At 39.3% G+C, this 27,049-nt stretch overlaps 1 protein-coding gene across 50 annotated transcripts in view; it reads right to left on the reverse strand.

Annotated features, from left to right (window-relative positions):
• Positions 1-27,049, reverse strand: part of LOC146471570 (uncharacterized) — a 99,112-nt gene that overhangs the window by 56,177 nt on the left and 15,886 nt on the right. For 25 of the 50 annotated variants that reach the window (XR_014866672.1, XM_085120062.1, XM_085120079.1 and 22 more), the window contains exons 9-26: positions 24,919-25,339; positions 23,533-23,807; positions 21,615-21,729; positions 20,840-21,103; positions 19,304-19,418; positions 18,426-18,836; positions 17,981-18,091; positions 17,450-17,560; positions 16,547-16,741; positions 15,882-15,995; positions 15,272-15,385; positions 15,006-15,119; positions 14,376-14,489; positions 13,666-13,779; positions 13,409-13,522; positions 12,773-12,886; positions 11,588-11,701; positions 11,326-11,439 (exon numbers count right to left, since the gene is read on the reverse strand). Coding sequence is in view for 49 of the 50 variants with exons in the window: in XM_085120062.1 (XP_084976188.1) it covers positions 11,326-11,439; positions 11,588-11,701; positions 12,773-12,886; positions 13,409-13,522; positions 13,666-13,779; positions 14,376-14,489; positions 15,006-15,119; positions 15,272-15,385; positions 15,882-15,995; positions 16,547-16,741; positions 17,450-17,560; positions 17,981-18,091; positions 18,426-18,836; positions 19,304-19,418; positions 20,840-21,103; positions 21,615-21,729; positions 23,533-23,807; positions 24,919-25,339 (3,044 nt within the window). In the remaining variant the exon portion in view is untranslated. The remainder of the gene's footprint in view (positions 1-11,325; positions 11,440-11,587; positions 11,702-12,772; positions 12,887-13,408; positions 13,523-13,665; positions 13,780-14,375; positions 14,490-15,005; positions 15,120-15,271; positions 15,386-15,881; positions 15,996-16,546; positions 16,742-17,449; positions 17,561-17,980; positions 18,092-18,425; positions 18,837-19,303; positions 19,419-20,839; positions 21,104-21,614; positions 21,730-23,532; positions 23,808-24,918; positions 25,340-27,049) is intronic. The other 25 variants (XM_085120074.1, XM_085120044.1, XM_085120040.1 and 22 more) reach the window with 24 other exon arrangements.

The following is a 27,049-nucleotide window of genomic DNA, read 5'->3' on the forward strand; positions in this document are numbered from 1 at the left end:
GCCTTTGACAGTCTCTCCGAGTTTTGATAAAATTTTGGTTTTGAAGCTATTTCATATTTTTTTCCTATACAGTGGAACCCGGTTATTACGGACACCAAGGGGACACGCCAAAGTGTCCGTATTATCCGGGTGCCCGTATTTACCGGGCTCTTAGAAAAAACGCCACGGACACATGTTTTATCGATACAAAGGCTTAAGCAGACATTTCTACAGAAACAAAACGCTTTAAGCCTCTTAACGGTAACTGTAACATCTTCAAACTAAAGAAACCTTACGCTCACTTATACATACACTCGAAATAAAAATTACGCCTTTTTATTGTTCTTGAAAGACGACAACGGAATCAAAGTCCTATGAGCATCAGCCTTCGAGCGGAGGCTGATGCTGATAGCCATAAGCAAAGGACGTCAAAGAGGAAGAAGGCAACAAGCAACGGACTGCAGCAGACGATCAAAGAAGCCAAACTGTTGTGTAGGCATGATAGGCAGAAAAAGTTATTAAGGACTATAGTACAAGGGTCAAACACAGGAAGAAAGACAGATTGATCAAACATGTCACGCTATTTAGCGACTGATTTTAGCAACAAAAATCGTTCGGTATTAACCCAAAGAAATCTGTCATTATTTCGGAACAGGGTACAATGTCTACATTTGGCATAATTGTGACGATGAAAATAGACAGTGTGCAGAAAACCAGTGTCCGTAAAGCGGGGTGGACGATGTATGAGGGTTTGTCACTCGGGACACAAGTGGAAAAGTGTTAACCGGTGTCCGTATTAAGCAGGTTAATTTTAGAGGAAATATATGAGCTTTACGTCGGGACAACTGAGCAAAATTGTCCGTGATCAGTTCGGGTGTCCATATTAAGCGGGTGTCCGTAGAGCAAGGTTCCACTGTAGTTCTTACTCAATTCCAGTTCCTTGTAATATTTAAATACCTACACAACTGTTTGTTTGTTTGTTTTTTTTTTTTTTTATAAAGCCGTTTTGTTGAGGGTCAAAAGTCCAATGAGAATGTACATGACGTCTTGCAACACGCATCGTTCAAGTAATGTAGCAAACACGAGGTTTTTGGAAATAGGATGAAACACTCTTTCGAGTGTTTGATATAGCTTTCAGACCAGTAATAATTCTGGAAGACATTAAAAACAAAAATTCATAAAATTTTCTGTTATTAAGATCACATTTCCAAACCTCATTCGCGTTAGTGATTTCCATAGTTTTCTCGCCATGAATTATTTATGAGTTTGAGAAGAACACATTGCGCTCGCGGTTCGTAGCCTTAGACTTTGTTTTCCAATAGTTATCAATATTAACAAATGGCCAAGGATTTTTTCGGATGTTTGTGCTGTTGCTTAATTTCCTTATATTTTCATTTCCTTATATTTTTGTGTAGGAAATCAGCAAAAGCCTGAACGGAAGTAACTAAAGGAAGCAGAGGCGATGGCAGTAGCGACTCTGGTAGTGTTTGTGGTGGTAGTAGTCAAGGGATTTTTTGGCAAATCAAACACAACATATCACAGAATTTTTGTCACAAAAAAAAAGACCAAAATAGTTTCTTTCTAGAAGTACAGTTACTTAACGTTAAAGACCAAATGTTGAGCTGACGTTCTCCGGAAAATATGTTTCCGTTTTTTAACTAAATTGTCGTATTTGACCCTATCAATAGGCCTGAACCTTTTTCGTAAACTGAAGCACTTTTACACTATGAAATAGCACTTGTTATAACCCGGCTGACAGGAACACAGCAGATCGGCTACAAGATTCTTTGTTTAGGACACTGACTTTGACAAGCTCGTGTTTTACAGGCAAAGCCGCAATGTTTACACGGGATGTATCTGGCGCTTGTCACAGTTTGGCCGTCAGATTTGGCCACACTGAAAACACACACCACGTGAACCAGTGGAATATTTAACTATTGTTCCACTCGCGCTTGTTGGATATGAGATTATAGATAGCCAACGAGGTACGTAATGCCGAGTTGGCTAAAGTCACCTTATATCCTACAAGCGCAAGTGGAATAATCGTTATATTAAAAACAATCAAGAAATATTGCTAGATCTTGCTGATTTCACTTTGCAAGAATAACCACTCCGACAATTCCCACTCCGACCATTTGGATCTGTTTCACACTGCGCCTGTTTTCAAATCCAAGGCCACTCTCTGTAAATTGCCAACTGGTTGCCTCCCGCCAGTTGGGATTTCTAGCCTACGTTTAGTTAATACATATTTGGTTCAGTCATTTACAGTGTCCCCAGTTAGTACCACAGTGCTAAATAGGGAGGAGAGGGAAAGGGAGGCGAGTGGGACACTTACTCAAGGGGAAGGGTTTTAATTATTTCAAATTTTCAATGTTTATTTAATCAACTGGGTTCATTTGGCCACCGTAAAGCCTGGTTTACCCGTACGACGCAAGCATAAGAATAAGCACAAGCACAAGCATGTTTACACGTGCGATAAGCATAAGCATAACGTGACATACGCAAGCGCAGAAGCAAACAAATTTGGCGCAATCGCGCGGCCGGGCTGCCTTTTGGCGCGAGATTTGATTCCAACATGGCGGAAAATGGCAACGCATGAGTAACTAGATTGTACGCTGACAATTTGTCACTGTTTTTCAGTTTCCTTTCCTTGCGCTTGTGCTTATGCTTGCGTAATCCCGGTTTACACGTACGACGCAACGACGCAAGCAACGATTTCCATTCCCTTGTGCTTGCCGCTTATGCTTGCGTCGTTGCGGCGTACGTGTAAACCAGGACGACGCAAGCATAAGCACAAGCGCAAGCACAAGGCGCTTATGCTTGCGTTGCACCGGTTTACACGTAGGTTTCTTGTGCTTATGCTTGCGTCGTACATGTGATAATTGTAAAAGTTTTATTGTTTGGACAAGGTTTATCCTAAAAAAAACACTGCTAGCTGTAAACCAGGCTTAAAGAGATCAGAGAGTTGACGTGTCGAGCATTAACCCTTTGTCGGAACGCATTGGGTTCACTTTGACCGAAAGGCTAACGCTCGAAACATTAACACTTGAATTTCTTTTTCTTTTTTTTCTTTTTTACAGTGGCCAAATTACTTTATCAACTTAATTGAAAAATCCAAACTTCCGTTTCTACCAACCTCCCACCCACCGACGCAACACCACAGTTTCTTTAGAGGCCAATCCTCTTAGCTATTTCAAATTTTGGTCAAGGATGGGACGCTTATACTCGAGGATTCATGGTAGATGGTAATAATGATGAAGATCATTATTAGTATTATTCATAGCACTACAACCTTGGTATTTTCTCCCCGGTATTAGCAAGAAATTCTACTCACCTTTTGCTGAGAAATGAATAATAAGGCCACAGGCGATCTGGGCCTGGTTTTTTAAAAGCTGATTAATGTTAACCCATGATTAAAAGTTAACCAAGGTTGTTATCTCACTCGTTGAAAATGTTTTGTAAAGCTAATTTTAAGCTAAAATTAAAGAGAAAGTCAAAGTCAGATTGAGGAAACAATCTTTTGGAAAAATCTTTTACCCCCTTAATTGTGCTTTGAACAACGGTTCCCTGCTAGTTTAATAACACCTTTAATTAATCCTATATTAATAATTGGCAAGGAAAGATCGGGTGACGAGCCAAAAAAAACGTCTGCGAGGAAGGATAATCCAACTGACGATAAAAGAAAGTGTTTTTGCTGTAGCGTGGAGGTATGTAAAAGCGGTACAATTTCCTATAGAAGACGTATGAAAAGGTTACCTTTCCCTATCAAAAATGGCTTGTTTTGGTCCGTTTTTTAGACCATTTCATGTAAGCTGGCTTTTCTGATCAGACCCCCTTCCTACCCTTCACCTCCTGTCATAAAATAAAACAATAGATATTTTAGTCGGGTAGGGATAAAAGGAATCTTCCATGTAAGGCTTCGAAACCACTGAATCTGGCGAGAGAGAGCATTAATAATTCATAAGCCCATTGACCTAACAAACGGTCGACAAAACATCAGGTGCAGAAGTTTTAAAATCCGATAAAACCTCCTCCTTATTAGTATGCGTTGCTTAATGTTTTTCTCGTATGCTAATTTCCAAAGTTCATAAAAGCATCATTGTTATGAACTCTGTTGACACACGCTCTTCCAGGAATGTTTTTGAAGCTGTTCAAAAAACTCGGTTGCGCCTCATGGTTTTAAATCCCGATAAAACACTGCTGCTCTTGTTTTAAACATAACATAGCCAACTCGGCGCTACGTACCCTGATGGTTATCTACCATATCAGATCTAACGAGTGAAAATGTTCGAGAAAAATATTATCAGACACGTGTTAAAATTAGTTGTGGATTTACACAAACTTCTTTATATTTATCGACTTTTCAAACGGAAACGGATGCGATGGACGGGATACACAAGGCAAAGGGTGGTCACATTTTCATGCGCAAAAATCTTTTCCCATTTTGCATGCGCACGTTGCCAGCACGTGCAGTATGTTTCTTTTACCAGGTGCGAGCAAATGTCGTTGTCAGTGATTGGTTTCAGTTTCTAATCCATATTCATAACTCACTTCACATGCAGTTCTCGGTTTTTGTATTAAATCCTTTGGAAGGAGTGGTTTGGCTGTTCTCTTTAACGACGAAAAATGATGAAATGCAAAGGCTTAAAGCATAGAAAGATTGAGTACACGCAAAGGTGAGTCCTATTTTACAAATTAATGCGTGGCCGCTGCAAACAAACCGGGAATATGTTGCTGACTTAACACGTGTGTTGGCTTGTACTCGTTAAAAATATCGACCGAAACTTTTCGACTGTACTCAAATGGATTAAAACTTGGTCTCGTTCTTAGTAGTACTCTTAATTTCACTTCGAAAGTTTAAAAAACGTACAGACTGTTCCGTTTTGCCGAATTGAAGACTCGGTTATAATTGGCATCTTCACAATTGGAAGCATGGTGTTTATATTTAGCTTGTTCTGCAGCATTACTAATATGATAATTTGTATTTTCAGACCATCTAATTCAGTATATTGCAAGTGAAAATGCGAAGACAGAAACCGAGATAACAAAGTGGAATTACTGCAAAGGTAAGAACTTTGTCGGTCATCATTCAATAGACCCGTGACGGTTTAACCTTCAGTCTCGATATCAACACGCATATTCTCCTAGTCATTTTCCCTACCTTTATTGTGCCACAATTTAGGAGAATACATGATTGAATTGATGATCGATAAACCTTAAATATATCTGCAAAAGTGAGAGTAACTATATGCTAGCAATCTTAGCAGTATGCAAGATGTTTCTCCCATGAACCTAGTTTAATGGCCTTAGCTCCCACGAGTCTCCTGTAGCTCAGTGTTAGAGCATCCGAACTAGCAATCGGAAGGACTTAGATTCGACTCCTGATAAGAGCACTCGGAATTTCTTTTTCCGAGTTTCCCTGTGTCATTACTGAATAATGCATCATTCTCATTATAAGCTTATTAAAAACTATCAACCACGCGTAAGTCAAAGGATAATCAAGTTATTGCTGTTCTTGTTTTGTTTTTCGCATCTCAGAGAAAAGTGCTTAGAATAATGAAAACCCAAGTTTATAATCTTGGTAAAGCAGGTTGAAATACTTTGACGATTCTATAAACGCACCTTCCCTTTGGTCTTCACTTACAGTGTTAGGTACTTAAAGTTGCAATTCCGACTACCTACTTTAAGCCAGCGCAGAAAGGATTTCCTTTGGTTTTACTGCGCAAAAGTTGGATCGAAGACACAGCTAATTGACTGGAGAAATGGCGACCTCGTTAACGCGTTCCCAGAGAAAGAGACGTGAAGAGGAAATACCCTGGAACGAGGTTATGGGAGAGGAGGGGCAAATTTTCCTCTTTCTCCTTATCCAACAGTCAAAAAGGGAAATGCATCAAAAACCGTAAGAAAATGCTGGCTACGCAAGCTAGCCTACTTAAATCAAGCCAATGTTAAAATAATAAGAAAGATTTGCATACATAACAACATGAACTGCTGATGCAGCGATGTCAAGGGGCTTAATCCCATCTCTTGAAATCATCCGCTTGTTTCACAATTTAACGAACAAGAAAAGCAATAATATAATAAGTTTAGTTTAGTTTATTGTTTTCCATAAGTTGTACAAAAACAAGAAAAGTCTAATTATTTAAACACTAATGGCGAGGAAGCCCAAGGGAAGCCACCGGGCTTATAAGGAATGGGCTCCCTCAGTTGAATAATTAGAACAAAGTATTATCATAGTTACACATGAGACCAAAATCAATGGCAGAGCTACAGTAAATCTTAAAAAATATATTTATATAGTCATGTTAATCAAAGTTAAGCTAAAAAAAGCGAAAGTGACAATCAAAAACAGAGGTAAATAAGTAAATATATAAATGAACATTTATGATGAGAGGAGTATTTCAGCATACTACACTGAAGGAAGCGGTACTTCTTACATTTCGAATTTCAAGACTAACCTTCAACTACTTAAACTGGCCCAAAGAAGGCAATAAATTGCAGCCAAGTCAATTCCGAGCAACGTTGCAAAGCCGACAACTGCATAGGTATAGACTGATGCCAGGGTGGGCCATTTTCTCCTTTTACGGCCCCTTGCAATACCATGCGGACACTGAACTTCAACCTCAACTAATGATTGGCAAAATTACGGCAACAACCGACTGGCCTCAAAGAATTTAGAAACCGATAAAGTGGATTGAATTCCGCCAATCACAGCACATGCACAGTACACAAACGTGACCTTTGACCCCGTTGAGCCAAACGTTTTTGTTTTGAAGTCCGCTGCAGTGATTGACGGCAGTGAAAAGCGTGACGGTTGGTTGAATCTTGAACTTTAGAGTCCGCATCTTATTGAAAGTAAATAAAAGAAAGAAAGTAATTGGGTAAAGGGGCAAAAAATTTTGAGTAATAGTCAGTTCCAAATTTCGCAATTTTGATTCATTTTAACGACACAGGCAAGACATTTTGGGGTCACTGGGTGAGATTCACTGCCTGCGATGTTTCCCAGAAGCACAGCTTTGAAAGGCGTTTGGGAAATCAAAACATGCAGCCAAAAATTGTTGGTTTTCAATCTTAATCATTCACCCTCTCTCAAGGGTTTCTCACAAACTGTTATTGGCTTGTAACGCGTGGTGTCGCATCTCACATCATTCCACTTCCTCAACTGATATGTCCCAGATACAAACATCTCTGTGCACAGCTCGATTCCTTGGTAGCCGTTGGGTTCCCCTGGAGCCCAGTTAGAGTAACTGTCCAAGGAGGTACCATCTACCCACTGAAATGGAGCTTGGTCGTGCTTCCTTCTCAGTCCAAGCCACATATGTACTTGTCCTAGTCGCATCTTCGTGACAAAAACCTAGAATTCGGTAGCAACAGTCAGCGTTATAAATTCTTAAAGGAAACCTCCACTCTTGAAATAAATTAACGTTAAATGGTTGAAAATACAATCTAATTTCAAATTTCGTTGGAAAACATGGAAATAATAAATCTGTGTCGAACATAACAGAATTTGTTTATCGCACATTTTTCATTTTAAATTTCCCGGGCGCCGCCATCTTGAATTTCATGACGTAATACCGTTCCTCAATTGTTTCACACTAAAGAACTTCTGCTAATTGACAATAGCGGCAACCGTATGACGTCATGAAATCCAAAATGGCGGCGCTTGGGAAATTTAAAATCGAAAATAGGCGATAATTGTATCGAATTTTTAGTACACTTGAATGTCACTTCTACTTTTTTAGCTAAATTTTAGAATTTAGACACTATTTCAAACAATTTACGTTGAATTTGTTGTCGGAGTGGAGGTTCCCTTTCCCATGTCATTATCATACCGTAACGGAGGATGAAGGCCTTTTTGGCGAGCATGCTGAGATAGAAATACTCTGCTCGGTACGGTACGAAAATGTTACTTTTACTTTGGAATCGTTGACCTAGTGAGTGATACACGCGCGCGTACGTTCTATTTTGAGAAGCCAAAATCGTTTTAGTAGAGTGGACGCAAAGCCCAAACGCCGCAAAATGTACATGCGTTCTCACACGGAAACCCATTAATGTGGGTGAGGCTTTAGTGTACACAGCAAAAACGGAGTTTTTCGAAAACGCTGACGAGGGAAATGCCACAATTTTCGAACGCCCGGTGTGTGCGCAAAAGCATTATTTTCGTATAGAAGACAGTGTTATTTCAAAATTACATCGTGTAATTTTCAATTTACGCTAGTGTAATATAAAGACAAAGTGTAAAAAATGGTTAGAACAAATTTTGCACAAAAGCAATAGGATGAATCTTGCATTTACTCTGAAACACATTGTGAGAATGAACGACCGCTTAAGACATACGGTGTACATTGGGAGGTTGTAAAAGGTGCGTTTTCTGAGGTTGAACTTAGGTTCGTGTCTAGGTGGAAGAGGCCTGTACGGTTACTGTTTATGAATTGGCTGGGATATCGCAGTGAAAACATTCCTGCACTTTCTCATAGCGTATCAGCGTATTCGAGCGTTTTCCATCATGCGTAACAGTTAAGCGAGAAAGGACCTTTTTTGAAAACGTAGTAGTGTGGATGGAACCTAAGAATTTCACTCCGTTTAAATTCCGTGGTTAAGAAAGCGTTCGCAAACTCATCAATAGTTCATGAAGGAGAAACCAAGGAAATCACTTCCTTGGAAGAGGTTGAGAAATGTGATCTTAACTATCATAAAATGTAGTGAACGTTTGGTTTAAATTGCTCCAAGAATTATTAGAGGAAAAGGTCACTCCAGAAATGTGTCGAGACAAATACAATGTCGAATTTTTTTTTCCAAATTCAAACTGATTGGAAGAAAGAAGGTTTCCCCTGATGCATTCAAGTTTTAAGGGTGTTATTTGTTTCATTCACTTGCGGCAAACTCGTGCCTTTGTGCAAAAGCGAACATTGTTTTGTGGTCGTTATGTAAATCTTCTACATATTCATTTTACCTTGGCCAGCTCGGCAATAAAATCATTTTCTTCCCCTGATGATATTGTCACCATGTGTGAACGAATTCTCCGGCATTTTTCAAATGCAGCCTTCCATCTGTGCGAGGAAAATGTGACCTGATAGCAACGTTTCTTGTATTCACTCCAAGGTGGAAGGCAGGTCGCTGCAATGAAACACCAATAACGTTACAATTAGCGGCTTCCTTAAGTTCTCCTTCCCTTTCCCTCGGGCAAGTACCCTTGGTTACCTTGCTACTAGAATCTGGGAGGTGTTTAGATTTTGTCGCTTATAAAGAAGGGATCGTAAACTTAAGAATTTCCGCTTAGTAGTTTCAGTCGTAATGGGCTATTTTACACGTTACAATTTGTCGGCCGATTTCGTTTTCTGTTGATAATTGAAACTAATAAAAACAGAGAATTTCCAAAATATTCCTTTACTGGTATCGTTTTTACACGCCAGTGAAAAGCCTTAATGAAATGGTCAAAACTATTATTCTCGAACAGGACCCACCAAACCACAAAACAGATGGTGGTCTCTGCCAGTGCCCCCCCCCCCCCCCCCCCTTCCTCAACCTCAAAACATGATGTCTTTATTGCATAGCTGCCCCTCTATCCAGCAGTAAAAATTGACAATGAGATTCAAACCTCACTTTCCTGTTTATGTAGCAATGCTGACTCTTGCTAGATGAATATTTCTGTGTCATCTCAAATTTTAAAGCCAATAAATTTTTTTCGGTGATAGGTGGTGTCTTCGATGGCCCCCCCCCCCTACCCCACACAAGGTGAGTCTTCTTCGAACAAACTTGTTATGACCAGCTCCCTAATTTATAAGCCCAATTTTCTACAGGAGAATCGCCAGCTTTAAGATAAAAATACAAAAAACAAATTGTTTTAAAAAACAAATGGCGCTACATCAGTTATGACGAGGGATCCTACAAAATTCCGTTGTTGTTGGTAACAACGTCGGTGTTTCGGTAACATGGTGAGAAGTATACACAGCTATTGAATTCATTACATTAAAGGAATAAAATCAGTTTATACGACTTCAAAGATAAATTTAGAACTTGATAATTAATTTCCCAGCGGAGAGTTAACGCTAGTCAACAACATAAATGCAACGTAAGGTTGAAAGCGTACACTAACTCTCGCAGTAAAAGTTGGTTGTTGTCCATGTTCCTTTCTTTGTACACTTTAGCTTCTCTTTGCCTATTCCTTTGTACCCAAGTTTGCACTTTAATACAATTTCTTCCTCTTAAAGGTATGTCTTATTTTGCCCTTCTGGCATTTGGACGTGTTTCGTAGCGTTTTGGGGTAGCTTGCAGGTGGCTAGACATTAAATCGATACAAAAGAAACTCAAAACCTATTTAGCTTGGGAAGGAAGGGGGCAGGAAATAGAGCCCTTACTGACTTCAAACATCCGGCAACTTTTTGTGGACAGTGCCCGCTCAAATTCGAAGCTTGGTTACTCTAAAAAAATATGTATCTCTCCGAAATGTTCCGTTTGTGTTTCAACAACCTTTGCGTAGGTCTACTTTATGACCACCTTCATGATTACAAAGTAGGCACCGTCCCAAAACCCAAGTTTCTCGGACGATGCCGTGAAGGTGATGACCTAGAATTCAGTATCACAAAGGATCGGGCAACGATTTCGTATGACAAGGCACTATACTCGTCACTTGATGTTTCATGGAGGCCACATTTTGCCAGTCGTATTCGTGGCTTTAATTTCTGTAATTTTGATCGTTTGTTTTTCTAGTCAATAAAAAATTTAAGTTTTTCGTTATCGCTTTTACATTGTTATACGATTCTAGCGCTTTCTCACTAGTTCGAGCCCATCTGGGTCAATTCTGATGGTTTTCTGAGGTTTTCGACTATCCAAATGTTCCAAAATGGCGGCTGTTGAGAATTATGACCTAATATTCACGTCATAGAACGTTATCCGCACATCTTAGGGACCTTAAGGTGATTTCATAGAGCTTTATCACACGGCGGCCATGTTGAGTCCGAGGAGAATAAAAAGCTTTGTTTTTGCACGGTTAGCCTCGCACTGAAATCGCGTCTGGCCGAGGCTTGCCGTGCAAAAAAAAAAGCTTCTTATTCTCCCGAGACTCAGCATGTGATAAGGGTCTATTGATTTGCATCGCGCATTCTTTGTGGGCCATAAGCGCGAACGTTGGAAACTGCAGGTTTTCGTTGATGCTAAGCCCATCGAAAAACTAAATGGTTATCTTCTCCTAAACAAACACCTATCTGACCTTAGCTGTTATCCTCCTTAAGTTGAAATTTTTTAGAAAAAAAATTGGCGACAGAAAAATGCCAATCCAAAAAGATACACGAGCTTGTACAATCCGAAAACTGTTGTCGTCATTAAAATGAGTTTTACGCGTCTTACCAGTTTCACAATGATCTCCAATAAATCCTGCAACGCAGTTGCAGGAGTAACTGTTGACACCATCCATACAGGAACCGCCATTTTGACATGTGCGATTAACACAGTCATCAATGTCTTTGAAAAGCGAAAAAAGGATAAAAAGTTAGTAAGAGCGCATTTGTATGAAATTTTGGTTCGTGTAGAACTGCGTAACGTTTTTCGAATCTCGAAATCTCTTCTGGCCAAAAAATTCAATTTAAAATGAAAAATTTAAGTTCCCTACCAGTTTCACAATGATCTCCAGTGTATCCTGTCACACAGTTGCACGAGTAACTGTTGATACCATCTACACACGATCCGCCGTTAAGACACGTGCGATTAAAGCAGTCGTCAATATCTAAAACAAAAAAATAATAATAGTAACTTAAAAGTATATATAGTGTATCTAATAATTCAGGTGTTGATCGCCGGTGAAGCCAATAGAGTGCTCTAAAGGAAACGAGCGATTATAGAATAAAATCATTAGTGCTCACATTGAGTAGTCCAGCTACATCTTGTATATATAGTACTGATATACAGTCAACTCTCGCTATAGCGGACACCCTCGGGAAGTCGTTTAGTGTCCGTTATAGCGAGAATCCGTAATAGCGGGGTGTGGGGATCACCAGAGGTGGTGGCCTGGGGCTCGAGATTCCAGTTGTTTATGAGTTACGTGGCGACCCAAAATATCTTGTAAGATTTGACAAGCTTATCAACAATAGCGAATCCGCTAAGCAGTCATTGCTGCGAAATAAAGGTGAGGGCTTGGTCTCTCCTAAAGAGTCTGGAAGGAAAAGGCGTAAGCTAAGGTGAAAACGTAGTCTGTTGTACAGCCCCTAAAGAGATTGGTGCGAAAATAAACAATCCAGAAATCTTTTAAAATGACGAACATCAGACTGCAATTTATGTTACATGCGAAGTTGACGGTGTCCGCTTTATCGAGAGTCAAAACAATAAAGTTCTTATGTTTGTACCACGAAAGTGACCGTAATTTCGTTGTAGCGAGAGTCCGTAATAGTGTGAGTCAGTTTCAGTCAAACCCCTATAGCTTTCGCCGAGGATCTGGATTTTGTCCGTAATACCGGGGTGTCCGCAAGGCGAGAGTTGACTTCATCTTCGTTCAGCTCTTCATCTTCTTGCCGGTCTTGTCATTTTTCTTCGTTATGTGATTTCTTTAACTTAACAAGGATGCAGTAATTTTTATTTTTAGTTTTTGATCGTTTATATTTTTTTTCTGTGAAGCCCAAAACCTCAGAAACATACTGGTTTCTATTTGGCCTTTCGCGCCACTTATTCTCTGCATTGTTATATTTTGTGGACTCATTTTTTTGTTGACGAATTACTGATTTTAGCAGACATGTACGACCTTTCTCAAAATCAGATCTGGCCAAACAAATTCATGTTGAAAAGATATGTGTGACTGTCTTACCAGTTTGACAACGATCTCCATCAAATCCTTCCAGACAGTTACAGGAGTAGTTGTTGACACCATCTATACACGATCCGCCATTATGACATGCGCGGTTAACACAGCCATTAATGTCTAAAGAAACATGACAGTAAGGAAACAGTAACGAATGACAGTTGAACTAAACCAGTCGTCTTTTAACCCCCCCCCCCCCCCCTACACCCCCACCCCCCGCCTAACCCTTCCATACCGGGGAGGCAGAGAGGGAAGGGTGGTCAGAAATCTACCTGCACAGACCTTGGATGTTTATGTCTTAAGCCTCAAACGTTTTGACTTTTTTTATCCTTTTATCTGGGTACAATTTCTGGGTACAATTTGGTGTGACATGTCAACATAATCCCACTAAATTAAATGAAAATCATCAGGTATCTCCTGGTCCAAAAAGGTTGCACGAATCATGGAAATTTAGTGCGCGTTCTTGATGGCAAAATAAATCCAGAGTTTGCTTTTCATAGTCATTAAGAGGTGAATCGATCCGCCCTAGGTCTCAATCAGATTCGAATGGGTTTATCGTTCGGAATGGTACGTGAATCCATTTTCCAATTGTGGATTTCGTACGTTCTCATCGCGATTAAACTGAGATTTTAAGCGTCTTACCAGTTTCACAATGATCTCCAGTAAATCCTGCGACGCAGTTACACGAGTAACTGTTGACACCATCTGTACAAGAACCGCCATTATGACATGTGCGATTAGCACAGTCGTCAATGTCTTTGAAAAGCGAAAAAAAATAAACGTTAGTAAGAGCACATTTGTATCTTATTAAGGTTTGTGAAGAACTATGTACTACCTATTTTGGAAATCACCTCTGACCAAATGAATTCACGTTGAAATGAAAAATGTAAGCGTCTCACCAGTTTCACAATGATTTCCAATGTATCCTGTCACACATTTGCACGAGTAACTGTTAATACCATCTACACACGATCCGCCGTTTAGACAATTGCGATTAAAGCAATCGTCAGTATCTAGTACAAATGAGAAATAATAATAACTTAAAATAAGGCAATAAAGGTGAGTCGTAGCCAAAGATATTATCTTTTGCACAATTTTCTCGTCCGTTCTTTTCAGCTCGTCAAGCTCACAACATGCTTTTTCTTGATTTCTCTGTCTCTTCTTTTCAGGTGTAAGTTACGAGGTAGTTGGGTCGTGGTCGTTCTCTTCGTCTTCTTGTTAGTCTTGTTGTTGTTGTTGTTTTTCTTCCTTTTCTGAATTCTTTAACTTAGTTAAGATTGCACGGACACCTATTGAACGAGCTCCGAGAGCTTTTTGGTGCCTCGTGGGTAAATAAATTTCATTTACATTTTTTTTAAGATGCACTTATTAAATTTAAGATAATTGTTCCATTCGTGTCGTACTCGGTGTTTTATTTTCTGTTCATTTCTATTTTGTTTATGAAGCCCAAAACCTCAGAAACGTGCTGGTTTCTACTCGGCCTTTCGAGGCACTTATCTACTGTAGTTTATATTTTCCGGACTTATTGTGACAGACAGTTAAGGCATTTCTCAAGATCGGGTCTGGCCAAACAAATTCATGTTTAAATAAAAATTCTTTAGTGTCTTACCAGTTTGACAACGATCTCCAGTAAATCCTTCCAGACAGTTACACGAGTAGCTGTTGAGACCATCTATACACGATCCGCCATTATGACATGCGTGGTTAACACAGTCATCAATGTCTAAAGAAAAATGATACCAACAGTAAAGTAACAGCTGACAATTTCACTAAAACAGTTCTCTATTTTACCCTCCCCACCCCCCCTTCTTCTCCTCCCCCCCCCCCCCCCTTTTTTCCATAGAGTGGAGATAGGAAAGGGAAGGGTGGCGGAAAATCTATCTGGACAGACCTTGGATGTTGATATCTTAAGCCACAAACTTTTCGACTTTTTGTTTCATTTTAAACTGGGTACAATTTGGTGTGACTTTTAAAGGTAATGCCACTCAACTAACTGAAAATCATCAGGTATCTCCCCTGGTGCTGAAGGGTTGCACGAATCATGGACATTTAGTACGCGTTCTTGATGGCCAAATAAATCCAGATTTTGGTTTACAGTTTCATTAAGAGGTAAACCGATGCGCCCCAGTTCTCAATCAGAATCGGATGGGTGTATCTTTCGGAATGGCATGAATCCATTTTCCAATTGTGTATTTGGTAAATTGTTTTCGAAAATAAACTGAGATTTTAAGCGTCTTACCAGTTTCACAATGATCTCCAGTAAATCCTGCGACACAGTTACAGGAGTAACTGTCGATACCATCTATACAGGAACCGCCATTTTGACAAGTGCGATTTACACAGTTATCAATGTCTTTGAAAAGCGATAATAAGATAACAAAAAGTTAGTAAGAGCGCTTTTGTATAAAATGTAGGTTTTTGTAGAACTGTGTACAGTTTTTTGAATTTCGAAATGACTTCTGGCCAAACAAATTCACGTTGATATGAAAAATGTAAGTGTCTTACCAGTTTCACAATGATCTCCATTGTATCCTGTCACACAGTTGCACGAGTAACTGTTGATACCATCTACACACGATCCACCGTTATGACATATCCGATTAACGCAATCGTCAATATCTAGTACAAATAAGAAATAATAATAACTTAAAATATGGGAATAAGTACATAGTGTCGTAGCCATACTGGTTTCTTTCACACAACTATCACGTCCGTTCTTTTCAGCTCGTCGAGCCCAGACATACACAATATGCTTTTTCTCGATTTTGCTATCTTTTGTCTTTTCTGATATACGACGTTGTTGTTGTTGTTGTTTTTCTTCCTCTTCTGATTTCTTTAACTTTAATTAGGATTCAGTTCTTAAATTTAACATATTTGTTCCATTCGTGTCGTATTGGATCATTTCTTTTGTGCTTATGAAGCCCAAAAACCTCGCAAACATACTGTTTCATACTCGGCATTTCGCGCCACTTATTCAGTCTGTATTGTTACATTTTCTGAACTCAATTTGTTGGTGACGTAATACTGGTTTAAGCAGACACGTACAACCATTCTCAAAATCAGGTCTGGCCAAACAGATTCATGTTGAAATGAAAATCTTTAAAAGTGTCTTTACCAGTTTGACAACGATCTCCTGTAAATCCTTCCTGACAGTTACACGAGTAGCTGTTGACACCATCTATACACGATCCGCCATTTTGACATGCGTGGTTAACACAGTCATCAATGTCTAAAAGAAACGTAATACCAAAAGTAACAACTGAAGCAATTTGACTGATATAAACCAGTCAAATCTATTTTACTTCACCTCCCCCAATATCTATCTGTACAGACCGAATTTTGACACGTTGGCTTCTTACAGAATTTTTAGTGAAAAGATTGTGTTTTACCTTTTAGATCTTTTAGTGGTTGTTATTTCAAGATTTGGTCAGACGTTACAAAATATAGGCAAATCAAGATGGCCGCCGTTTGGAAATTATGACGTATTTCTCAAGTGATATGGTGCTTACGACGTCAAAGATTATTGAACCTACTATTTACCCATGTACAGGGTTAATTTTTGGAACTGGTTTGCGTCGTTTTAGGGGGTATTTTTAACAAATGGGCGCCTGTTTACAGCGGGATTTCTGCGGTGAAAAAGTTCTAGTTTTCCAGAACCTTTCCAAGCCACCAGCCGCTAGCCAAAGAGCGTGGCAACTCTGGGTACGAGATTGACGTTTCTCATAAACATTGTTAGGTGGTAAATTACCATGAGACAGGGGTTATTATTAGCTACTATACCTTCACAGCTCTTTCCATCACCGGTGAAGCCAAGAGGACATGGACCGCAGGTAATTGTTTCGCCGTTCTTGGAGCAAGCCACATTGGGATAGCAAGAATCTTCGGCGCAATACCTGATGACTACATCACAATTTCGCCCAGTAAAGCCCACTTTGCACTTGCACGAATAATTATTCACAAGGTCTATACAGGCCCCTGAATAAAAGGAAAAGAGAAAGAAGACGAATTATATATCTGCATTCCATTCACACGATTCACACATGTACCTTTGAAATGAAAACGAAATAGCTCAACCGAAATCTTTTGAGTCCATGATCATCCCGTTTCTATATATTGGTTGCACCCTTGATTCTGATTTCTAGCGATAACAGGTTTATGTACTGCAAAACAGACGTTAATTTTTGCGTTGTTGACCACGCGAACGACAGTCTGGAAAGAGCGAGGAACTTGAAGGTGAGATTGGGGAGAGGCATTGCGTCTGGGGCTGGCGCGCAAGAGTTCATGTTTTCTGTATTCGCTTTTTGGCGATTTGCGTGTCTCTCCGCGGAAAGTCTGGCTAACCATAACTAATATGTTTTATTTTTGGAATCTGTTTTCGGACGTCGACTTTGTTTAGACAAGTTGATTTACCGAGAACTCTCTACCAGATGTAAGGGCCTCACTGGGAAAACTGGGAAACACTGTTGCAATACATTCCAAGAGTTTCTAAGGTAGTCATCGCGAAAAAGCGGGAACATGTACATGTGTGTTGCGCGGAAGTGAAGTTTGTGTCAAGCACATTTTTGCTTAAAGGTGTGGATATGCTTCTAAGGCATGTTACCATGTTTAGCCCCCATACTTAGAATGGAATGCTTCTGTAGCAGTGTATCTTAATTGAGCGAAACCCTAAAACGTTTCATTCACCATGTCTGCAAGGCGATGACTGGCATTCATCAATATCGACGTTGCAATTCTGTCCACTGTATCCAGGATCACACGTACATCTGTAAGCTCCGGTGAAGTCGGTGCAAGTACCTGTGTGTGAACAAAAGTGACAGTCAAAAATGGCAGTCGTGGGTAACTTCATTGTTTAGTTCGGTTTCCAATGGTAGCATATGAAAAGCAACACACAACAAGCTATTGTAGAGAGTCTGGATGTTTGTTTCCAAGACTTAAAAGTATCTTGCTCCCCAAAGACACTTTTTGACGAAAATGAGTTGGTTAATTTTGTGACGAAGTCAACACCATCAATGAAAAAGTGCTACAAAGAAATATTTCGTGGAAAGGTTTGAAGATCCTTCAAGTGTAAAACATGTTTGGGAAAGGTAATTCTAATCAATGAACGCGTAGAGCAATTTTGATTGGAAGGGCAGTGTTCCTCAGACTAGCACAACGAAAATAGAACGCCCAGTTTCGCTCTCATTAAGCCGACACTGAAACATTTTGCACACTAACCATGGACGCAAGGAGAAGAGCTGCAGTCATCATAATCAGTGTCGCAAATCCTTCCAACATATCCAGGATCGCAGATGCAGGTGAAGTTATTCAGTCCGTCTATGCAACGACCTGGAATTGAATTTAAGCCATATAACTCCTTCTGCTCCATCTTTGTCAACTTATGCATGGCCAAAAATCAGGGATAGGATTAAAATAGCGAACTTCAATTCCATATTTTGTACCGCTGTCGAGTGATTTTTAAGCTCGTGTGAAGGTAAATATTAAACATATAAGTCGATCACCTCGCCGAACTCCAAAGCTGCACAACGGCAACAATGTTTGAGTCACGCTCTGGTTTGGTTAATAGGGGGAAATGGTTACACCAAACGAGTTTAGAATAGATCACTGGACTAAAGCTAAGCAGATTTTATCAGAGGATTCCTACTAAAAGTATTATCCTTGCCTCGTAAACATGGGTACGATTGGCATTCATCAATGTCAGTCTCACACTTGTCTCCTGTAAATCCAGGTTCGCAACCACATTGATACAAACCAGATCCCCTGGGCTCGTTCTGGTGAGGCAAGCATTTTCCGTTATTTTGACACGGGCAAACAACCAAAGAGACGGTGATATCATTCGTGGAAACGGCTTGGCACGCATCTGTGGCCTTAAGAAAGAACTGTGTTTTCGCATCACTCGAGACGTTCCACAATAACACGTTGTTGCGCATTATAGCCTCGCGTGGGCTTCCTCCCATTAGGGAAACAGTAACTGGCATGCCTTCTGGGTCGGAGACGTTGATAGCCAGCTCAAGGTGTTCTTCATACAGCGCGTAGAACTCTTTATTGGATGAGAACTCAGGTGCAAGATTCACTGCAAATACAGTAAAACCCGCATGTAAAACAGCATTTTCCCAAGCTTGGGTACGACAATTGTTACATATTTGATGTCAACTGAGAAGTTCAGATATTTAGGTACTTAAAATTAAGTGCTTATATTTAAGGGGTAGAGCGCTTTTGCTGAAAAAGTAATACAATATGGGTGGGGTCCCTTGAATCCGAATTCGCCCATAATTAATACATTATATAGAAACAAAGACACTGATCTAGGTCCTCTGATTTATTTAAAACAGGTCACAACAGGTTCTTCCATCCTGGAGATCCAAATGACAAGTTTTAGCCTGTTGGTCCCTTATACGGGTTTTTATCCAGTGTGAATTACTATCGCAATAACAAGGCAGTTCACTTTCCTAAATCACGGAAACAGAAACAAGCCACACAAAAAGGCACCGCACAAAACAACTTTAAAATTTAATGCGATAAAAAACTCCTTCATATTACCTTGACGTTTGGTCCATGAGTTTGTGCTGACATCCGGAACACACTGATAGCACCAGTCAATGGGATTTGTGTCACTCGGAGCGAAGCAGTAGCCATTGATGAAACAAGAGTTTTTCTGAAGCGAGCAAGGAAAACGTTGTCACAAATGAATGTTTATACTTTTAGGAGCTATTTTAAAATTAAACTTTGTTAAAAACAGGATCGGTTGGAAAACAAAGCGTTTATATTTTAACTCAAACATTACCGATTCTGAGCTGCCAAGCATTGCAGCAAGCGTGATAAAACAACAGTTCCCGCGACAGTGTTAAAAACTGAAGAGTTAGTTTGCTTTCAGCTGTTTTAAAGCATTCACGTTTAATTCTTTTCTTTTTACACCGATTTCACCAAACACTTTGTCATCCTTAACGATATGCATATGTAACGATATAAAATAAATAAATAATAATCCTTTTAAGCATTAACGGATGAAAGGAAGCGTGGTCGAGTGGTGAGAGCGCCTGATGTTACAACCCTCTTCTTCTTACAACCTTCTTGATCAGTATTACACGCTCATGTAAAAATTAAAACGAGCCCAAGAAACGTTGTAAGAAGTAATTAAAAAAGGATTATTGATCTTGGTTTTGAAGTCTTTATTGATCTTTTTTTTGTGTGTGTGTGTGTGTGGATGTAAAACCAATGACCTGTTTATTGTAAAATACAAGAATACAATTGTATTAAAAAGACTCCTTGTTTGCCTCTCTGCAGTTGAGATTCTTGACCATGTTATGTTCTATTTGAAGTAGTTGTTTTGGACCAGTTTGTTTCATTTTCCCTTGATGGAAAGAGGACGATTTAATAATTGTTGTCTTGTCATTTAGAATCGCATAAAACACTCTTTCGAGTGGTACGTAATTTGATATAGCTTGCCAAAAGGTTTATAATTCTTAGAAAAATCCGAGCAAAAACTTACCAAATTTTATGACAATTAAGGTGGTCCATATGGGTAAAATGCGTCCAAAAAGGAGGGTTTTTTAATATCTCATTGACTTCATTTAAATTGTTAACTGGACTTCTTTAAGGTACTTTCTAACATAAAATCTGAATTTGGACTCAAAAATTTCAATTTATGATCAGAAAGGTGTGAAAATTGTCACCTTTAAATGTCACCCAAACCTTCTTCGTTAGTAGTGATTTCAAAAGTAATATTAATTCTTAACTTGTTTCTTAAGTGGTTACTTATCAGGATAGACGGTTACAGACAAAGAGATGAAAAAAATTACAATTCCTCAGCCTCGGCCTCAGTCGACCTTGGCGCGAGGTCGAATGTACGTGACGTCATCGGTTGAGCGGATCGGGAAGACGCGCCTTGGACGCCTTGCGCTATCGAGTTCGATCCCAAACCTCTAGTATGAAGCTTGGTTTGTTCGCTTAGCGAGATAAGGCCTGGAAACGAGGCTGACAATTCCTGATAGTCAACAGAAATACTTCATGACCAGGAAAGCAAGAGACAACGTTATGAAATGAACGTTATGCCTGCACCTTCTATAGTAAACTCACCTTCAGAGCGCACCCCGAAGAAACATTGCAGCTCATGCAGGCTGAGTCATACGATATAAACATGAGAGTTTCCGGACTTCTGTGTTCACCGTCATTAGACACAGATATCACGAGTCCAGCTGCTGGAGTTCCTTCATCGATTTCATTGAAATAACCTGGCATCACAGGGGACTCAGGCAAATAACAATCTGCCAGCACCAGATCTGTCATTTCAGCAGGAAACCTATGTTCTGTGTTGTTGGGTGTCCAGGAACTGTGGACCACCTAAGACGCGATATATTATAATAATTACACGATTCAGTAATAATCTGCCAGGATATATTATTTTACATTAATTACACGATTCATGCAAGAATAACAATCTGCAGCACCAGATCTTTCATTATATCTATGTTGTGAATTGTTTTGTTTCCAGGTACTGTTGACCAAGTAAGACGCGATATATTTTTTCTAATAACACGACCAAACTCTACACTTACCATCTTTCATTTTATCAAAACATACGCAGTGAATAATGTTTTTCGTATTTCATCACATTTTCTGTTAAGGCATTTTGAACTCTATACTTCAGATAATTTAAATGTTAACTGAGAAAGGTTCGTCTCATGGAAATAAATTACCATGTTATCTAGTGTTGAGAATAATACCAAAATTATCTATGCCGGGAGCAACTTGAAGATAAGTGTTTGCTGCGGGAGGATGCTAATATCTGATGGATTTTCATCGTCAGTACACATGCTTGGCTAGGAACCTTCATGTCCAGTGATGCTCTCACCTTGAACTCCTTCACGTGACAGGTCATGTTCTTGGAATTTAGGAAACCTTTTCCTAACACTGTAACCTTCTTGCAGGGTCGTTTTCGTTTGTCGCATAATCCGTCACCTTGCAGACTAAATGAAACAATTTTAGTCAGGAAACTGCATATTTGGGTTAACTGAAAAATCGAATTAATTAATGTACTATTAATTTACAGGGGCGCCAAACGGTTCATTTCGGTGGATATCTGTTCGGAATGCCTTAAAGGGACACAGTCAGCTGGTGCACATGCGCATTAGATACCATTTCTTAGCTGATTTGCATATCACACCTCATTACACGTCTTGCGCTGAGAAGCGCATCCTTTGAAAAATCTAAACAAACCTTGTTGAGTCGAAATATTTGCCAGTCAAAATTATTATCGTGATTATAGACCTAATATCATATTAGAAAACTTATTTTCTTGATACCATGGGGAATTTACTAATGGACTTGTCCAGGGAAAGCCAAACGTCAACGAATACCTCTGAACTCGAAGAATCATTTAATCGTTTATTTCGGTATCCGGTCGTGTGAAAAATTATCTTAGCTGTTTCTACGTTTCACAGTGTTTGCATGAGAAGGAAATTTATTTTAAATATTAGAGAATATGTCAATTTTAAAACGTAGCGAATCGACTGAACTGCAGTGTAGCGAAACGACCGGTAAGCTTTATTTCTGCTTTCAATCATATATTTCGCTTTCATAATTTCGTCTCTACAACCTCTCCACTATCTAAATTTAGGAACCAAACCCATGTCATTACAAGAACGCTTGCTCGACCCGTAGAAAACAAGGTTCTACTAGAGGTTGTCCTTGTCGAGGAGATAATCGACTGTGTACCGAAGCTTCTCTTCGTCTGAGCTCCAAACCAAGCAGCCATGACGCGAAGTTCGAATCGTTTACGAAGATTCCCTCCGCACGAACCTTTCGCCAGGTTGAGAAAATGCGATTTTCCAAATATATATCATGGTGATTTGCTCTCCAATATTTTTTGATTGATTTCTCTCGTTATTTAAGTCAACGCAGGCGATTTCTTCCGCCCGGCGCCTTCACGTTTCCTTCCTCTTCTTTTCATGTTCCGTTGGAGACGCGATCCATACTGTTTTTAACCAAATATGATAAAACGATATCATAGGGTGAGCAAAAGCATACTCAGAAACAGGTTTTCAGTAAGAGATTGAAAATCCAATAACACACTGGGAAGATTGAAGCGGATTTCTAGATGTATTCGACGCGTATTCGAATTTCGTTGCAAAGAAAATATTAAAAAAAGGTGTCTTTGGTAAAATATCACCATAAAATTTTGTGAGAGTGAAAAACTAATTCATTTTAGTTTTGGAACGGCAAGTACGTCGTTAAAAATCCGTAATGAGGTCCGCTCGGATATTCGTAAAGCTAACAACAGGTTTGTAAATTCGAGGAATACGATTCCGTTTCCTAAAACTTTCATTAAGTTACATTTTAAGCTAAATCATCCGAACAGATCAAATTGTATTAGCTTACTCAGAAATGCTTTTAAAAGGCCAGAAAACGATCGATTTTCTGATTTCACGTTCCATTGTAAGATATTAGCTTTCAAAATGGAAAGTGTTAAAATGCAAAGTATTTGTTCTTTTGTTAGAAAGGATTTCTAATACTAAAAAAATGCTTCTGTCGCGGCAGTGTACAATACACCTGGTTTCCTACCTCCTTGTGGTACCAATTCATGAAATTCTATGTCCGGATTAATTGAATTATTGGACATAATTAACAGGCTGGCTAAGTTGCTAGGTTTCTCTCTAGGTTAACTCAGCGCTTGTTTTTTATTCAACGAACAAAAGTAGCCCTCCCCCTGACGTAGTAATCATAAAGATCAATGACTGGAACAGCCATATATACTCCATCCCCGCGGTTACCTTGAAATTGTTGGTTTTAGGTAAATGGATGCTGAACAGTCCTCAGCTGTATAGTTCTTGTTACAAACACAGGAGCCGTTCACACATTCGCCATTAAACGAGCAGTCATTTGGGCAAAGAGACTCGGCAATTTCTTCCACAAGAACAGAATCAGAGGTCCCTGAATCCTCACTGCTTTCATTTCTAAGTAAGGACAGATTTCTGGCTGCCAAACTCCCACATTCGTCCATTAATGCAGCAACACTTCCAGTTGCAAAAGAGACGTCTCCGGTGAACTGATTATAAAATAGGTCAGAGAAGATCATTAATTTTGTTGTACATTTTTATTAAATTCATTAATACACGCACTTATCAAGCGAAAACAAATTTTCCAGAATGACGGTGCTGAAAAGACTCTGAGGACGAGTTGGGACGGTTAATTGTAGCTCTCGCCCCAACTTGTCGTTTGAGAAAAGATGTTGACAACACTGCAGAATCTTATCTACAGCGGGAGTTTTTTCCTTCTGGAAACGAGGGGGGAATTGGTGGGGGAGAGGGGGTGTAATCAACTCCATGCCCCTCCATAACTCCGATAGTACGTACAAGAATGTTTCCTCTGGGATCCCGACGAGTAGTTATGACTTCATGTGACGCGGAAATGACGTTATGATTCTCAAAGGGTAGCCATCTTGGATTTCTGGATTTGCTCCAAAATTGACCGGAAAGTGATCAAAACCAATTAAATACACTTAAATGACTAAAAAAATCACGAATTTATGTTTGCCCAACATTCGAATTTTTGAAAGCCTGCTTGCCCAAATTCGGTTGCCATTGTAACATCAAATTTTAATTAATGAACATTAACCCACCACTCCAAATTGCTTTCAGATACATATGCTCGTATATTGGAAAAGTTGTGGATGTTCAAAGCCATCCATACAGGATCTGCTCCTCCCCTTTCTAAATAGGGTTAAGCATCTATATTCCGTATGCTACCAAGGCACGATTTTCAAGAAACAATCTTGTTTGGTTAGTTCACACCAAAAGTTATCAAGAGGGAAGTTGCAATATTAAATGTGTTCCTTGAGGACCTCATTTACTGAAATCATGCACTTTTAGCTTGAAATAACCTCTTTAGCATCGAAACAAAGTAAGAGGATGCAAGGATTGGCTCGTTCCTCAAGCAACAATGGCAAAACTTAAAACTTTGCTGTTAGACGTCACGCATCGTCGTAATGATGGTTAGCTAACTTCAAAGTTAAGATATTTCGAGCGCACGCCACCTTAGGAGGATCCTCTCTAAATACACGCATTCCAAGTATAGTAACTAAATAATGAAATTCTGGGGCTTCTAAACAAACATAACACGATTTGTAATTATATTTCAAAGCCAGGATTATCACTCACCTCAATGTCAGCCGAGCATACACTCACTAAGGCATGTACATTCACCCCAACCTTGGCACACAGTTTGCCGATTTTAGTCTCTGATATTCTCTCCGCACAGTAGCGGGTTGGATCTTCAAGTGAAATTTCAGTTACAACCTCCCTTCTGGAACGATGGCGCGAAGGGCGTTTTTGCTTAAAAAACTGAATGTCCTCTTCTGTTGGTTCATCGGAGAAGAGCACATCCCGTTTCTGCCGATCGCATAAGAAAATGGGTAATAGATTTTTTTTCAAAACAGTAGGAAACGCGACTTTAAACGCATTTTCGCAGACTCGTTTGTCCTCGCCTTTTTTAGTGCATTTACATGCTGTAGTATACTGTACTTCATTGTCATCTACTTGTGGAGGTAGGATATCAAAGAAGCTTTGACCTTTCTGTAATCTGTAAACGTTAAGATAGAGTAATGATGAGCTAATCGGTATAAAAAAAGATAAAAAAAAATTAGTAACAATGTTTCGGTCTCACAACCCTTATGAATTACACCTTGAGTTTACAAATGAAAAGTTTCGATCATTTGTAAACTCCATGACCCGGTTGTTCAAAAGCCGATTAACGCAAGGCACGATTAAAAGTTAACCGAGTTTTCCGTCTGACTTGTTGAAAATATTTTTAAGGGCTAATTTCCAGGTAAAGGTCAAAGAAAAAGAAATTCAACACCAAACTGATCAATTAAAATATTTTCAAAAAACTCTAATTGATTAGTAATTTAATATACTTGAATAAAACTTCACTCCCACTCTAGGTTAACGTAATCGCCCTTTGAACAACTGGGCCCGAGTGTAACTGATGAAGGCATGAGAACGAAAAGTTTTTCACAAATTTGATTCCAAAAGTTGCCGTCTATTTTCGGTCTCTTTTTAACCCGTTATCATGTTTACCAAATTCTTCTAAGCTAGACGTTCCTCAGGGAAGGTCTATCACATGACAATCCAGTAGGATTAAGTCAGAATTATTGGATATTTAAGCGTAGATGAAAGGATAGGTGATGCTCTAGTATTATATGTAATACGCTGATATCTTTCATAATGTAATTTCTTAAACCTATCCCCTACTCTTGTTTTAGTGCGTTCTTGTATCCCTTATACATTTTTTATAATAGTTAGCTTAAGCATCACGTTTACGGCAAACGGCAAACGTGAGATTCGCGTTTATGTTTTCTTGAAAATATGAGTATGTAGATGAAAGTGGTACAAGATAATTCTGGCCTTTAATTCTGACGCAAAAACACTTAATTTTTTTGAGAAACTGAAAACAGCGAACGGCAAATGAAGGAAAAACATGGTCACGTGGTCATTTTTGCCGTTCGTCGTTTGCCGCAAACGTGATGCTTAAGCTCTCTAATCATATCTCTCATCTATTACGCGCGGTATGATCGGTCAATTTTTCGGGCCGTGTTTCTAAGTACGGCACGCTAAATTTAAAAGTTAAACCTCGGAGATATAACAAATATCTTAATAACCTCGTTTTCTCGGTCCGTACTGTAAGTTGCGGATTCTCTTTTTTTTTTTCCCGTTGATGTATGGCTCAAGCCCCAAGCGCGCGGAAGGAAAATCATCGGGAAAAAACTCGGTCGTAACTTACAGTATGGACCTCGAACCTGGTTAGTAAGAGGTATGTATACTTTTCTCAAAGGTTGATACTCTGATGCACTTTTCTGATGACGCCGAATTCATGACCGACCTATCGTGCATTTTTCTGTTGTTTCAGTTCAAATTCACCGAATTTTTTTTGTTTGTGGCGTTCAATTCCTTTCGAAGCAAATTTATCAGATGTTTTATCCGCTGTTTTGAGATTCCTTTTGGGATAAAATAGATACTTGCATTGTCCGTCATCATGGGGTTTTACTGCAAACGAAACGCAGAATAAACCAAAACAATCTTGAAGCAACGATTCCTGAAAGAGTGGAAGGCATGCACAAAATCTGACGAAACTGAGCCAAAACAAAATGAAGCTACCTAAAATGCACTATAGGTCGATTATGACCCGAGCTCTTCAATTTGAAGCGTAAAATGCTTTAAACCAGAATTTTATTCCATCTTAATTCATTGTGGGAGATTTGATATGATATGATATGATATGATATGATATGAT

This window comes from Pavona decussata, unplaced genomic scaffold (genome assembly GCF_977016875.1).
Source record: "Pavona decussata unplaced genomic scaffold, jaPavDecu1.1 SCAFFOLD_102, whole genome shotgun sequence".
In the NCBI taxonomy this organism is placed as follows: Eukaryota; Metazoa; Cnidaria; class Anthozoa; order Scleractinia; family Agariciidae; genus Pavona; species Pavona decussata.